The 13,815-nt window shown below is 58.8% G+C and overlaps 1 protein-coding gene across 6 annotated transcripts in view; it reads right to left on the reverse strand.

The window, feature by feature from the left end:
* Positions 1-13,815, reverse strand: part of NFIC (nuclear factor I C) — a 148,330-nt gene that overhangs the window by 39,153 nt on the left and 95,362 nt on the right. For all 6 annotated transcript variants that reach the window (XM_075070838.1, XM_075070836.1, XM_075070840.1 and 3 more), the window contains 3 exons: positions 9,075-9,149; positions 8,519-8,642; positions 5,989-6,113 (listed from right to left, as the gene is read on the reverse strand). In XM_075070838.1, coding sequence (XP_074926939.1) covers positions 5,989-6,113; positions 8,519-8,642; positions 9,075-9,149 — 324 coding nt within the window. The remainder of the gene's footprint in view (positions 1-5,988; positions 6,114-8,518; positions 8,643-9,074; positions 9,150-13,815) is intronic.

The following is a 13,815-nucleotide window of genomic DNA, read 5'->3' on the forward strand; positions in this document are numbered from 1 at the left end:
CCTCCTGCCCCCAACCCCTGCCCCAGCCCTGAGCCCCCTCCCGCACCCTAACTCCCTCCTGGAGTCTGCACCCCTCACTCCTCCTGCCCCCAATCCCTGCCCCAGCCCTGAGTCCCCTCTCATACCCTAACTCCCTCCTGGAGCCAGCACCCCCAGCAGGATCCCTCACCCCCATCCAACCCCCTGCCCCAGCCCGGTGAACGTGAGTGAGGGTGGGGATGAGCGAGCGACGAAGAGAGTGGGGATGAAGTGAGTGGAAGGCAGGACCTCAGGGAAGAAGGGGCAGGGGGCTGGGAAAGGATGTTCAGTTTTATGCAATTAGAAAGTTGGCAACCCTAGGTGGAGGCAGGGTAAATCCAGGCCCAGGGCAGGTGGGGGCTGAGCCATACAGTCCCAGGACAGGTGGGGGCAGGTCAGACAGGCCCAAGGCAGGTGGGGGCCAGGCCATACAGGCCCAGGCAAGTGGGAGCAGGGCCGTACAGGGGGCAGATAGGGGCCGGGCCATACAGACCCAGGGCAGGTAGAGGTAGGAGCAGGGCCAGACAGGCTCAGAGCAGGTGGGTCAGGGCCATACAAGCCCAGGGCAGGTGGGGACCAGGCCATACGGGCCCAGGGCAGGTGGGGGCTGGGCCGTACAGACTCAGGGCAGGTGGGGGCCGGGCCGTACAGACCCAGGGCAGGTAGGGGCAGGGCCAGACAGGCTCAGAGCAGGTGGGTCAGGGCCATACAAGCACAGGGCAGGTGGGGACCAGGCCATACGGGCCCAGGGCAAGTGGGGGCCGGGCCGTACAGACTCAGGGCAGGTGGAGGCCGGGCCGTACAGGCCCAGGGCAGGTAGGGGCAGGGCCAGACAGGTCCAGAGCAGGTGAGTCAGGGCCATACATTCCCAGGGCAGGTGGGGGCTGGGCCGTACAGGCCCAGGGCAGGTGGAGGCCAGGCCATACAGGCCCAGGCAGGGTAAGTTGAGGTGGCTCTGTGCAATGTTGGTGCCATGCCCCTAGCCTGGCCAACCACACTGCCAGGCCTTTGCTTTCCCCACTGCGGGGTCTGTCAGGACAGAGGTGCCTGTGCCAAGGAGAACGGGGACCAGCCAAGCCCCCCTTTGTCGGCCCTGTCTTAGCAAATGGGACAGAGACGCTGTTTTTCCCTCTGCCACTGAGCGTCAGCCAAAGTAAAGGAAACCCTCTGGGTCTAGATCCCCTTGGCTCAGCTTGTGGTGCTGCAGACAGGAGACCCCAGCTCCAGCCCTGCCCCGTTATGGGCCCCAGCCGGGATAGTTGGCTGTTGATTTATGAGGAAAGATTAGGAGAGCTAAAAATACGTTGAGCTTTGCAGAGCGCTGAGCTGGGGGATTTGAGCCCTGAGCACAAGGAGCCAAAAGGCATAAACACCATGGGGGGAAGGGCTGCTGAGCAGGGGAAATGTGCCTGCGATGAGATTGTCTCCCCAAGGACAGCGTAGGGTCCCCCATCCCCCAGACCTGGGAGGACAGGTGTATGGGGGGACAGGAGGAGTGGCTGGAGTGCTGTGTGGGCTGGCTATTCGGGGCTGCACAGTGGTCCATGCAGGGCCGGTATGGCTGCAGTAAGGTAGAGCAACCCCAGGGCTATTCTAACACACCAAGGGCAGTCCCACCCCCAGCCCAGCCCAGAATTCGGGGCTTTGCCTGCTGTCTCCCGAGCTCCATTCTGGCGCGTGTCTGCCCTGTCTGATCCTGCACCTCCACGAGGAGGCACGCGATGACACAGCCGCCGTCGCTCTCCAGTGGCACCGAACCCCCAGGAGCTGCTCTCCAGTACCTTGTCTGCACAGCTTGCTGGCTCACAGCTATACCAGAGAAGGGCTGAAACCGAACCCCAGGGGGAGGGGAGGGGCTCCCAACCCAGCCTCTGATCCAATTCAACATGCAAAGAGTTCTCATCTGCACCACTGGCCTCTCATCGCCAGGGACCAGCCCCCATTGCCAGCACACAAACGGGGGTCAGGATCTCTGTCGCTTCTGTCTGGGAATGCAGGGCAGGAATCTCCTCCCAGCAGTGCCCGTCACTGGCCTCCAGCAAGGCTGGCTGCCTGGATCTGCTGTGGGAACAGGCCCAATATATCCTGCCTCCCACTGGGCTGCGTGTGCTGTGAGAACAGTGCCCGCGCCAGCTAGCCATGCAGGTGACAAGAGAAGCCCTGGGTAAAGGGCTTTGATCCACGTGGAAGGCTTGGGCTCAGCAGGAGCTTTAGCCAGAAATCAGGTCAGTTTTTAAAACAGGCCCAGACGCCTGGGTTCTCCAGGGCTGGGCACAAGAGTCCCGCTGGCTCATCCTTGCTTTCAGAGGGCCAAACACTGCAGTTTTATCCTCTCGCTGAGCGAAGGCTGGCAGACTCAGTCCTAGAGGCGCTAGCGCCCAGATCTCCAGGCCGGTGGTTCCTGCCCCCAGCCTGCCTCGCTGCCTTTCACCCGGGAGCCAGCAGCACTCATCGAAATGGAACAGCTGCCCCCCCCCCCCCACACACACAAACACCCAGTGTCCTCCAGTGTGCACTGCATCTGCCCCGCCTTGCTCTATTCCGACCTCTGGCTGCCCACAGGACTGTCTGTCTTCTCCTGTGCCAGGGACTCTCTGGGCGCAGGACATGGGCAGCTAAGCCCCAGGGATTTGGGGAGAGGAGTTGGAGGAACTGACTCCCCCCACCCCCGCAGGTGATTCCAGCTGGCAGGCCCAGAGGCGGTGTGTGGCTGTCTGGGGATGGCTACTGAGGCAGGATGGTGTCTCCGGCTGGGGTGCCTGGTTCTCTGCTCTCCCCTGGGCTGTATGGGGCAGCCCACATCCTGGGCAGCTGCTTCCTCCGACCCAGCCCCTCCACTTGCTCACTGAAATCCCCCTCCGTGCCCCTTGGCCCCGTCTCCCACTGCTTCACCCTTCCCCTTCCGCCCCTCTCCAATTCACCCCGTGCCCTCCTCTCTGCTGTTCCCTGCGTTCAACCCCGCTCCTGCTTCCGCCCCGCGGCCACGGCTTCCCCTGCAGCCCCCTCAGCCCATGGACATTGGCAGGACCCTCCCACCAGGGCAGAGCTCTGTGGCTGTGCAGGGCACTGAGCATCCCGTAGAGAGAGCGTGTGGCTCGTCTGCCCTTCCCCATCCCAGTACCTGGGGCTCCATTGTGGGGGCTCCCCCCGCCCGAAGCAGGGCGCTCCCAGAGGGAGTTAATCCTGCTGCCACAGTGCCATGGAGGATTTATCTCCAGCCATTTGGCCCAGCCGGTGTTAATGGGTTTAGCCCGTTCTCAGACGGTCATTTAGGAGGATTTCACAGAACATCCAGTACGGGATTGAAATAACCTCCCCTGCGACGCGCCGGCTAAGCACATCCCTTCTCGGATGGCTTTCCCCCCCTCCCCACAGCCGGGCTTGGGGGGCACAGAGAGAGAGGGACTCACACGCACTCGCACCCAGAGCTGAGGTTCTCCCTGAACTCCAACAGCTGGTGGAGCTAGTGAGTCGAGGCCCCGCCACAGGGGAAAGAAAGAAAGCTGCGGCCCAGGAGGGCCAAGTTCTGGAGCAGGGCACTTCGGAACCAGGATGCCTGGGTTCTGTTCCTGGCTCCGGGTGAGCGCTCCTCCTTGCCACCACGCCTACAATGTCTTGACAGCGACTGACCACTCTGGACGCTCAGCGCTCCGTAGGTAAGGCAGAGCAACCCCAGGGCTATTCCACCACGCCTGGGGCAACCCAGCTCCCAAGCCCAGACCCACCCAGCACAATCTATCTTTGACGTAGGAAGCTTCTCTTTGTTCTGTGTTTCTTCAGTGCCCAGCAGGTCAGGGACCTGGGCCGAGAGGAGGCTGCTAGGGGCTACCACAGTGCAAAGAATAAATAAATAATAGACAGCGAAACCCACCTCTAGCAAATATCAAAGAGGCTAGCAAAACCCGGGAGCCTGAACAGCAGAAGACTGGATAACCTGTCCTAGGGATCTTCAAAACAATCTCACATTTCATCATCAACAGAGCCGGCTGGAAAAGGGCTTTTCCCAGGAAAAACTTGGAAAGCAAAAATGGGGTGGGGGCAGGGTTTACGTAATAACCTGCCTTGCTTTTCGTTTTTCATTTAAAAAAAACCTCCCCCAAATTTCTAAAGAAACGGGTTTTATTTGTGGAAAATTTTCATGTAGGAAAAGAAACAGGCCCTTTGACATCCAAACCCAGATTAGAACAAAAATCTCAGCCGACTCTGGGATTTTCCAATCCCGCAGTAAAGCGCTTTGCAGCTGCTAACTCAGGACACCACTTGGGGTCAGCACCATTCTTCCCAAGGTGGGAAACCGAGGCACAGAGAACAGACCTGCCAGTGCAAAGTGCTGAGTCAGTGCTGGGACTCAAACCCAGAAGTCCTGTGTCCCCAGCATGATGCCTTGTGCCTGGTTCTGATTTCAGGCTGGTGTAAATTGGGAGGAAATCCAGTGAGGAAAATGGACTAGATTCTGCACTGGGCCTCTTGGTGTGCTCTGCTGCCCAGAACTGCTGGAGCTCCGAGTTCTCTGCCCCCCTGCTCTGTCCCCCGCTGGAGAAGGAGGGGCTGTATACACTGTCCTGGGGTGCCCCGGGCTGGCTCAATGGTGCAAAGCTTGTGATATGGCGCTTCCAGCAGGGGTCAGGGGACACCTACAGTCCCGGTGGCGGGGGCTCACGGCCTGCGCCCAGCAGGGCAGACAAAGGCTCGGGCTGCGATTCTGGTCAGGCCCTGGACTCCTGGCATGGCGCGAGTTCTGGAAGGGGGCCCAGGATCTGGGCTTGGAGTCTGAACCCCCCTCCCCCCAGCTCACCTTTGCACACACATGTGCACAAACACACAGGTGTACACAAACACACGCACACACACAGTCTGGGGGTAGGGCCAGGGGCCAGGTCCAAGGATTGGGGGCGGGGAATAGTTTGGGGCTCCCAGGCTGAGAGGTATGAAAGCTAAAGAGCCCCTTTGAAAACATCCCAAATTGTGTGAAGCTGGGGGGTGAACCCCCACTGGGCCATTAGCTGCCAGTGCTCACTGCCCCCCCAACGCAGCAGATCCCCAGGGAACCTCCCCCCCTACCCGCTGACAGAAATCTCAAGATTATAAAAAGAAATAAATACAAGATAATGTACAATACCCCCCCCCACCCCGCACGTCCTTGCAGGGAGAACTGGCGCCGCCTGGGACCCCAGGAACCAGCCATCTGAAAAAGGGTCTGTATTGCTTTAATTAGCTCAGCCAACCCCCTCCCCCTTCTCTTAATGAGCGGCTAATTGGGGCTGTCTAGACAGGAAGACAAAACATCAAACAAGGAAGAAATCTGTCCTCAGTAATATGGGGCACCTGTGGAGATGGGGAGCGGCGGGGGTATGGCCACAGCCTGGCAGTGCACAGAGGGGTCCGAGGCGGCGGGGGCAGGGACACAGTGAGTACAGGGGGCGGGTGGGGAGCCAGGTGGCCTCCTGAGTGGGGAGGGCAGCTGCTGGCCCTCCCCTGGAAGATTCATTGACACAGACCCACTCCAGAGACCCTGTGCTGGGGAAGCCCCTGTGGACCCATGGACATTCCCTGCACAGCCATCAGAGACACCTATAGAAACCCAAGTGCACCTCCTCGAGGGCTCCCACAGCGCTGGCAAGCACCCAGCCAGGAGCTCCACCAGCGAGCCCAGAGTGCCTGGCAGAGTGGGCCTGCGGCTGCCGGTCTCCTCTGGCAGAGGGAGGATGGCACGCTGGCTCACCCCCGGCCATGCCCTCACATACAGCACCTGTGAAGCCAGCGATCAGCAGTCGGGATGCCCCAGGATGCAGCGGGCGGCTCCTTTCCCTGCTCTGCCTCAGACCTCTCAGCACCGGGGCGATTGTCTGAGCCAGGAACTGGCTCCTAAGCCGAAGTGACCAACCCAGAAAGGAGAAGCCGGGTGCACGGCCCGGCCTGGCGCCAGAGCCAGGAGAAGACACCGGGGAAGGGCCCGGGCCAGTTACCTACCCCCTTCCATGTCTTCTGTCCAGTTGCGGCTGCTGCTTGTGGGCGAACTGGGCGAGGTGTAGTACTCGCCCCCCGGACTCGTGTCTATGTCGTCCTCCATGGAGCCAGACTTGTGTCGTTTACTCCTGGGGAAGGGGAGGAAGGAGAATTGATCAGCATGGGCACTGGGGCCTTTCGCTGCCACAGCTCCTGCCTACAGCCAAGGGGCGGCAGTCACGGCTCGGGGGCTCCCTCCCTCCCTGTGTTGTACAGTCTAGTGGTTAGAGCCAAGGATTAGGCACCCGGATGCCTGGGTTCTGTGCCCAGCTCTGGGAGGAAACTGTTGTCTAGTGGTTATAGGGGACTCTGCCACTGAATGGCTGTTTGACCTCAGGTGAGTCACTAGTCCAGTCTTATGGACCCTATTCCCTGAGTGAGTGGCCCACCTGACACAGGTCGGGGCGGCAGGAATGTGATGTTATCACTGTGCAGAGCAGCTGGGAGTGCTCGTTACTCAGGGGCAGAGTCCCCTGGGGTGCACGTGGCAGAAGAGGAGGCATCAACTTTGAGATTCTTGGGCCAAGCCCATACAGAAGTGGCACCTTGTGGCTGCTGCCTCCTGGAGCCTCGGCACTAAGGGGCGCCAGTGAGGAGCTGGTGGCAGGGAGCCCTGGGGTCAGTGACAAGAAGAAATGAAGCTGCTGGGCCCAATTCCCCTCTCCATTACACCCATGTGACCCCAGTGGGTGCTCTGGGGGCTTGTGTTGATGCACACGGCTGCAGCGTCAGGAGAGCTGCTCCCCTTGGCCTTGCTAATCCACCTCCCGGAGAGGGGTCACTGTGTCTATGGAAGAAGCCCCCCCGTGTGCAGGGTGCTGTCTGCAGGGTGTAACTGCGTCACTCGGAGGAGTGGATTTTTCACACCCCTGCATGACGCAGTGATACCAACATGGGTCTGGTCCCAAGTGCAGCCAACCATCACCAGCAACACCCGGAGCGCCAGTTAACTCTAAGAGGGTGTCCGAGGGCTTGGTTGCCTCACGCCGCCCCGATCAAAGATGAGAGAAAGCAAGGGGCTCCCTGAGGCCCCATGCACCCTGCCAAACCAGTGAGGCAAGGCCGGCAGGATCCCCCTCCCCTCACCTAGCTCATCTGGCGGGAAATCCACAGGGCCTGGTCTCTGCCAGCTCGTTCCCTGGCAGAGGAAATGGACTCTGTGGGCCAAATTCTGCTCTCCAGTAACCTGGCAGCGCCCATGAAAGCCAAATTCTGCCCAGAGACCCAAGCGGGCTGCTTCTCCCTCAGCTCCCAGGCTCCTGTTCTCTCGCATTAGTTTACAGGCTGAAAGCACAGGGCGCACACCCGCCACCACTGAATAATATCATCCCCACCAGCTAGCTATGCGCGGGCGCTGCCTCTGGGGTGGAACGCGGCAGCTGTTTAACAGCCACACAACAGTCTAGGACCGGAAGTGGCAAAGACCATATTCAGAGGGACAGGGATTACAGGGAGGCACAAGGTCCTGTCCAAAGGAGGTAGGGAGCCCGCATGCTGCTGCTAATTCTCCTCCTTATTCCTAAATCTCCACCGGCCCCAGTCCATATGCAACAGCCCCCAGGAGCACAGTCCCAGGCATGGGGCCAGGCCTGGGTCAGAGGGAAAAGCCCCCATCACTGGGGCAGGGCCCAGGCCATTTTCTGCAGAGCTCCTGCACAGCCTTGGCCCTGCTTAGACGGAAGCAGTGACAGGCCCACGCGGCCAGGCTGCTACAGCTGCCAAGCTCAGGGCTGCTCTGAGTTGTCCCTGGAAGCCACCAGGCCAAAACTGTTGGTTAACCACGTCACTGCTGGCTTTGTTCCCGGCAGGGCCGTCACTGCACCAGGTCCCTGGAGCCCTGCAGCACTGATGGGGTTAAGTAACACATATTCCCCCTCCGCACCAGAGGAGGTTACCAGGCTAGAGGCTGGGAGCCTGGGCTGCAGCCAGGGTGGGAGGAAGGAGTTCCCCTGGGACACCCTGTGTCAGGCAGGGAGAGGACTAGGAGTGAGGAGGAGAGGAGCCCGCGTGCACTGGACTCTGGCTACCGCCCAGAAAAGAAAAAAACCTGCCCTGGATTTCTATTCCATGGACCAAACGAACCCCGATCTGAGGCCGCGCAGGCGGAGTTTTACACTATTGCCCGGTGTGTGTGTCTGCACGAGTCTGCGGACGTGCATGCTCTGTCGGTGTGTGTGACTGGAGCACCACGCGTGTCGCAGGGTGCAGACATGGGACTCCATGTGCGACTGCATCTCCACGCGGGTCCCCGGGTGTGTTTACATCTCTGTACATCCAGGCCTCTATGTGCATGGTAGTATGAGTGTGCCCAGGAAGGTGCTTGCATGCATGGGACTAGGCGTGCCGGCAGGCCCCGCATCTGGCTGAAGCAGGACTGAACCTGTCTCACCCTTCCCACACTCTGCTGCACAGAGAAGGCCTAGAAAAGGCCTATCCCCCCCCAACCCCTCCCGGCCCCACTGCCCCCAGAGCCTGTGCTGAGGCTGGTACGTACCCGCTGGATGAGGTGCTGGGGAGCGTCCGTCTCATGCCAGTGCTCGAGGGGTTCAGATCATAGGCCAGATGACCCTGCAACTCCCCCAGAGAGAAGTTTGGCCCTGTGCCTGTCACCACCGGCGCTGTGGATCACAACATAGAGAGACCCGCATCAGGGGGCTCATCAGAACACCCCGCCGGGGGCGGGCATGTCCCTCCATGTCAGAGCTCCCCTGGGTCTGCTGCTCCGGGGGAAAGCTGCATTTGCTACCCACTCCTGGGGGAAATTCACCCTGGCCGTTATGCCAGCTAGGGCTGGCGTCCCCCATGGGGCTCAGGAACACAGCCATTGGCATGAGGCTGCCAGGCTGTGCCCAGACCTGTTCACCGGGCCCTGAGCCGAACTCCATGAAGTCTGCTCCCCTGGAGGGGCTGCGGGGGCGGAAGGGGAAGTGTCTGGCTCTGCTTCGCCACACAATGGCGTGTTTGTCAGCGCAAGGGAAAGTTTTGGGGCCCTGACGGCTTTCCTGCCTGCTGCTGCGCCCCTGGCCGCCGGCGCCCAGCCTGGTACTCACTTCGGGAGACCTGGATGAGCTCTGTGACGCTGAACACCCCCGACGTGACAAAGCTCTCCTGGAAGTCTGTCGTATCTGCCGTGGGGAGAGAGCGAGAGAGAGATGAGAGGAGCCGAGAGACACAGCTCTGGGCACCCATCGCTGGCACCAGACTCGCCGCCATTCCCTCCCTGCATCTCTAACTGGGGTGGACCTCTGCTCCAGCCTCCACCCACAATCCATCGCTTTGGGGACCTGCCTCCTTTCATGGCCCCTGGGGGCTGGCGTTGCCCAGCATGTGTCATGACACCCGACTACAGTGCCTGAGAAGAGCACGTGGTACACAGCTGCCTGGGGGAGCTGCCTGGCTTGCTGGTCCCAGCCTTGCTCCTGGGAGCTGAGGCAGGGGCCTGCAGGAGGTCCGGGCTCTGCTTGGCTAGGCCAGAGTCAAGTCCCCCAGGCTAGCTGAGCTGCCCGGTGCTCCTGGTCCATCAATTAGCAGAGCTAAGGGGCTGGGCTGGGAGTGGACCAGGGAGCCTAGATGCTGGAAGCCTTTGCTCTGCAGGACCCTGGGGAGAGGAGCTCCGGGGTAGAGGTGGCACCTCAGCTACTGGCCGCATCTCTGCAGAGGCCAGGGTGGACAGGGCCATGGAGATTCCCTCCTCCCTCCTGCTGCCTGTGCTGGGCATCGCTTCCTGGGGCTGTCAGCTAGCTAGAGCCCTGGCAAGGCAGAGAGGCTGTAGCTGCTCCAAGATGCAGGATCCCGGGGACCTCCCATGGTCTGCTTGGGGCAATGGCTGGAGCAGACATTCCAGCAGCCTGGCGTCTCCCATGCAGCATGCATAGAAGCCGCAATCTGCACCGTTGCCCAGCAGCTGCCGGCCCATGGGCCCCTGCCAAGTTCCCAAGTCAGCCCAGTGGGAAGATCCAATGGGGCACCAGAGCAGCGTCGGCATGGTCCAGCCTGGCTCCTCCCCACCCTTTTTGCCCCCCGAGCACTGCCCACTCCTGCCTGGGCCTTGGAGAGGGCCAGGGATCCCCAGCCCAGATCCCCAGGCACCGGCTGTGAAATCTAATTTCCTATCTGCGTGACTCATGCTGGCTCCCACGTATTGCACCTGTGTGTCAGATATCCAGTAACTGACATACATGTCATACTGACCTGACCTGCTTTCATGTCACACTTACGCAGCTTAAACCCCCAACCCGGGGTGTGAAAGCAGCTCTAATCTCTCCATGGGCTGGGTCACAAGTGCTCAGGGCGGCTGTTACTGACTTGACATTCTGACGAAGTGGGTTCTGGCCCATGAAAGCTTATGCCCAAATAAATTTGTTAGTCTCTAAGGCAGTGGTCCCCAACCTTTTTCGTTCAGCGGGCACCAGACGACAAGCCATGGAGGACCATGGCAGCAGACAAGCATCGGCCGAAATTCCGCCAACAAGCGGCAACATCAATAGGCGTCACTGCCAAAATGCCACCGACAAGCAGAATCATCCAGAGGTGTCGCCACCGAAATACAGCCAAAAATTGCAGCATTTCGGCAGCGACGCCTCTGGATGATGCAGCATTTCAGCGGATGCTCGTCCGCCGGCCTGTACGCAGGCGCAATTAGATGCCCCAGCAGGTGCCATGGTGCCCACAGGCACCACGTTGGAGACCCCTGCAAGGACTCCTTGTTTTTTTTAGCCAGAATGTTGCTTTAATCTGAGACACAACAGAGGCAGCTCAGGACTTGCCAGATTAGATCAGAGGCCCATCTACTCTCGTAACCTGTCTCTAACAGCTGCTTCCAAGGAATGGGCAAGAATCCCGCAGTGATGGGGTACCTGCCCCAGGCACAGGCCGCTCCTGACCCCAGGTCAGCTCCTGCCCTGAAACAGGAGGGTTTGTTCCCCTTTCAAGCTCTTTTGCTTTTAAAACATTTACTCTGAATATTCTTGTTATCCATAGAAACGAACCAGTGGCGTGGGCGCAGGTAGGCCTGGCCCGGTATGACTCAAATCCCTTCACTTATTCCTAGATTACGACATCAGCCGGGGCCATTGTGATCATCTCTTCTGAGCTCCTGCACAGCACGTCCCTGAACTAATTCCTGGGGAACAAGCACAGAGCTGGGAGAAAAACGCCCCCTCTCGATTTAAAGATTTCCAGGGCTGAGAAACCCCCCACAGCCCCAGGCAAATTGTTCCAATGGTTAATTAGCCTCACTAAAAATTTCACCTTGTTTGTCATCTAAGTTTATCCAGCTTCAACTCCCAGCCACTGGATTTCATTAGACCTGGCTCTGCTGGACGGAGGAGCCCTAGATTCTCAAATTCCTGCTCCCCAGGCAGCTACTTACCACATCACCCCTCAACCTTCCCTTTGCTAACCAGGCAGAGCTCCGGGAGACAGGTTTCCCAATCCTTTAGTCATTCTCAGGGCTCTTCTCTGAATCCTCCCCCGTGATCAACATCTTCCTGAACTGTGGGCACCAGAACTGGAGAAAGTCCCAGCAGCGGTCGCACCAGAGCCAAATCCAGGAGTAAAAGAACCTCCCTACTCCTACTTGAGATTCCCCTGTTTATACATCCAAGGATCAGAGTAACCCAGAGCAAGTTCAACCGATTATCCCCCATGACCCCAAAGTCCTGTTCAGAGGCACTGCTTCCCCAGGAGTACCCCAAAGACTTGTAGGTTTAGAAGGGACCACAAGAGGCAGGACTTGCTGTGTCTGCACCATCCAAGACAGGTGCTCTCAGCCTCCTTTCGAAAACCTCCAGTGAAGGAGCTTCCACAACCTCCTGAGGCAGGTCCAGTCCATTGTCCTACTGCCCTTACTGAGATTTGACCTAAATCTGCTCTGCTGTCATTTGAACCACTGCCTCTTGTCCTACCCTGTCTGGCAAGAGAGAAGAACGTTTCTCCACCTTTTTCATGCCTCCTGTAATGGTGGCACACGCTCTGTGTTCCTCGACGGGTGACTTTGCAGGTTGGCTGGTTGTGCCCGGCTCACCAGGCAAACTAGCCCGTTCTGTCTCAGTGACCTGTCAGCTTCATTATTCACCAATGTTTGTGTCATCTGCAAACTTTATCGGTGATGATTTATGTTCTTTTCAAGGTTGTTGATAAAAATGTTCAATATCATGGGACCCAGAACTGATCCCGGCAGGACTCTGCTAGAAGCACATTGCTGATGAGTCCCCATTTACAGTAACATTTTGAGGCCCATCAGTGAGCCAGATTTTAGTCCATGTTGTCGGTGCCATGTTGATCTTGTATTGTTCTTGTTTTTTAATCAAAATATCCTGCAGTACCAAGCCAAAATGCCTTACAGTTACCTGAACCAACCAAACTTATAATCTCTTCAAAGAAATCTAGCAAGTTAGGGTGACAAGATTTGCGTCTCAGTTTCCCCATCTGTAAGTGGAGAATGTGACAATGCCCTGCATTTGTATTTGGGGACTGACAAGTGCAGTATCAAGGCTGATGTGTAAAGGTCTGAGCATGGGAATCATGCACGCAGCAGGGCAGGCCTAGTGGAACAGCAAACCAGCACAAAGGCAGGATGGTCTTGCACTGAGGCTGTTGGCCTGGGTCTCAGAAAAGCACAGGGCTCAGAGGTCCGATCCCAGATCCCCTGCGTGACCAGGGGCAAGTCCCTTTGGCTCTCAGGGTCTCAGCTTCCTAACTCTAAGATGGAGATTAAAACTCCTTCTTTTATCTGTACAGACTGTAAACTCTTCTGGGCAGGGGCTGATTCGACTGTGTGTTTGTGCAGCGCCCGGCACACTGGTCTAGGGGTGGCATGGAGCGTGCCAGCGGGAGTGGCCTCCAGGTGCCACTTCTCAATAATAATTGCTGTTTCAATAGTCCTGGATACTTCCATCCCCAGTTGGCAGCCAAGCTCCTGCCCGCATGCCCCGGGGCTGGCACGCTGGCAAAGCTGAGTGCAGGGGCCTCTGGCATGTGGGGAGTGACTCAGAAAACCAAACCCAACCACAGGAGTGACTCAGTGGAAAGCAGCCACGGGCGGGAGATCCTGGCACTCACAGTGAGACAGCAAAGTCAGTGAATGGGGGCAAACTGCGAACTTGCCAGCTTGGGATTCAGCCCCTGTTCTGGGCAGCAGATCCTACCACTGGCACCACCCCACCTGTCTCCAGTCACCCAGCACATGGAATCCCAGGGCATGCTCCCACTGTCCTGCTGCTCTCTGCCACAGGTCCACGCAATCACTCTGTTGGCCTGTCTGCAAGGAGCCTGAGGACGGCTGTTATGCTGGGGAGCTGGGCTGAGGCCTGCCAAACTCATTCCATGCTCCACAGACCAGCTGATAAAAACTCCGGCTCCTGGCCAGCCAGCGGTCTCCCTGTCGCTCAGCCCAGTCCCCTTAGAGGGAAGCTATTCAGCATCTGCCTGGAGTGTATGTCACCCCAGGCACCAAGGAGCCAAGCCCCCGCTGCAGCCTTGGTTTGCCAAGTCAGCACTTCTGCTGCAGGCGGGCGAGAGCGTGGGGCGGTGCACTAGCAGCAGACAGGGTCAGTTTGGGTCTCAGCGTCACCGGCGGCTGAGAAGCTGCTGGCAGAAGCTGAAGGTGGAGGAGAAAGCCCTAGCTCAGCAGTTTCCTCTCTCTGGCATTTTCCCATCTAGCAAAATCCACTCACTTCCTTTCCGTTCCACCTCGGTGCCTGACCTTTCACCCCCAGCACTTCCGGGTGCTGCTCTGGGGATGCCCTGGGCCAGCAGCAGCCAGGATTTGCTGGCGCAGGCCAGCTGGGA

The sequence above is a fragment of the Chelonoidis abingdonii genome, chromosome 11 (assembly GCF_003597395.2).
Source record: "Chelonoidis abingdonii isolate Lonesome George chromosome 11, CheloAbing_2.0, whole genome shotgun sequence".
Classification (NCBI taxonomy): Eukaryota; Metazoa; Chordata; order Testudines; family Testudinidae; genus Chelonoidis; species Chelonoidis abingdonii.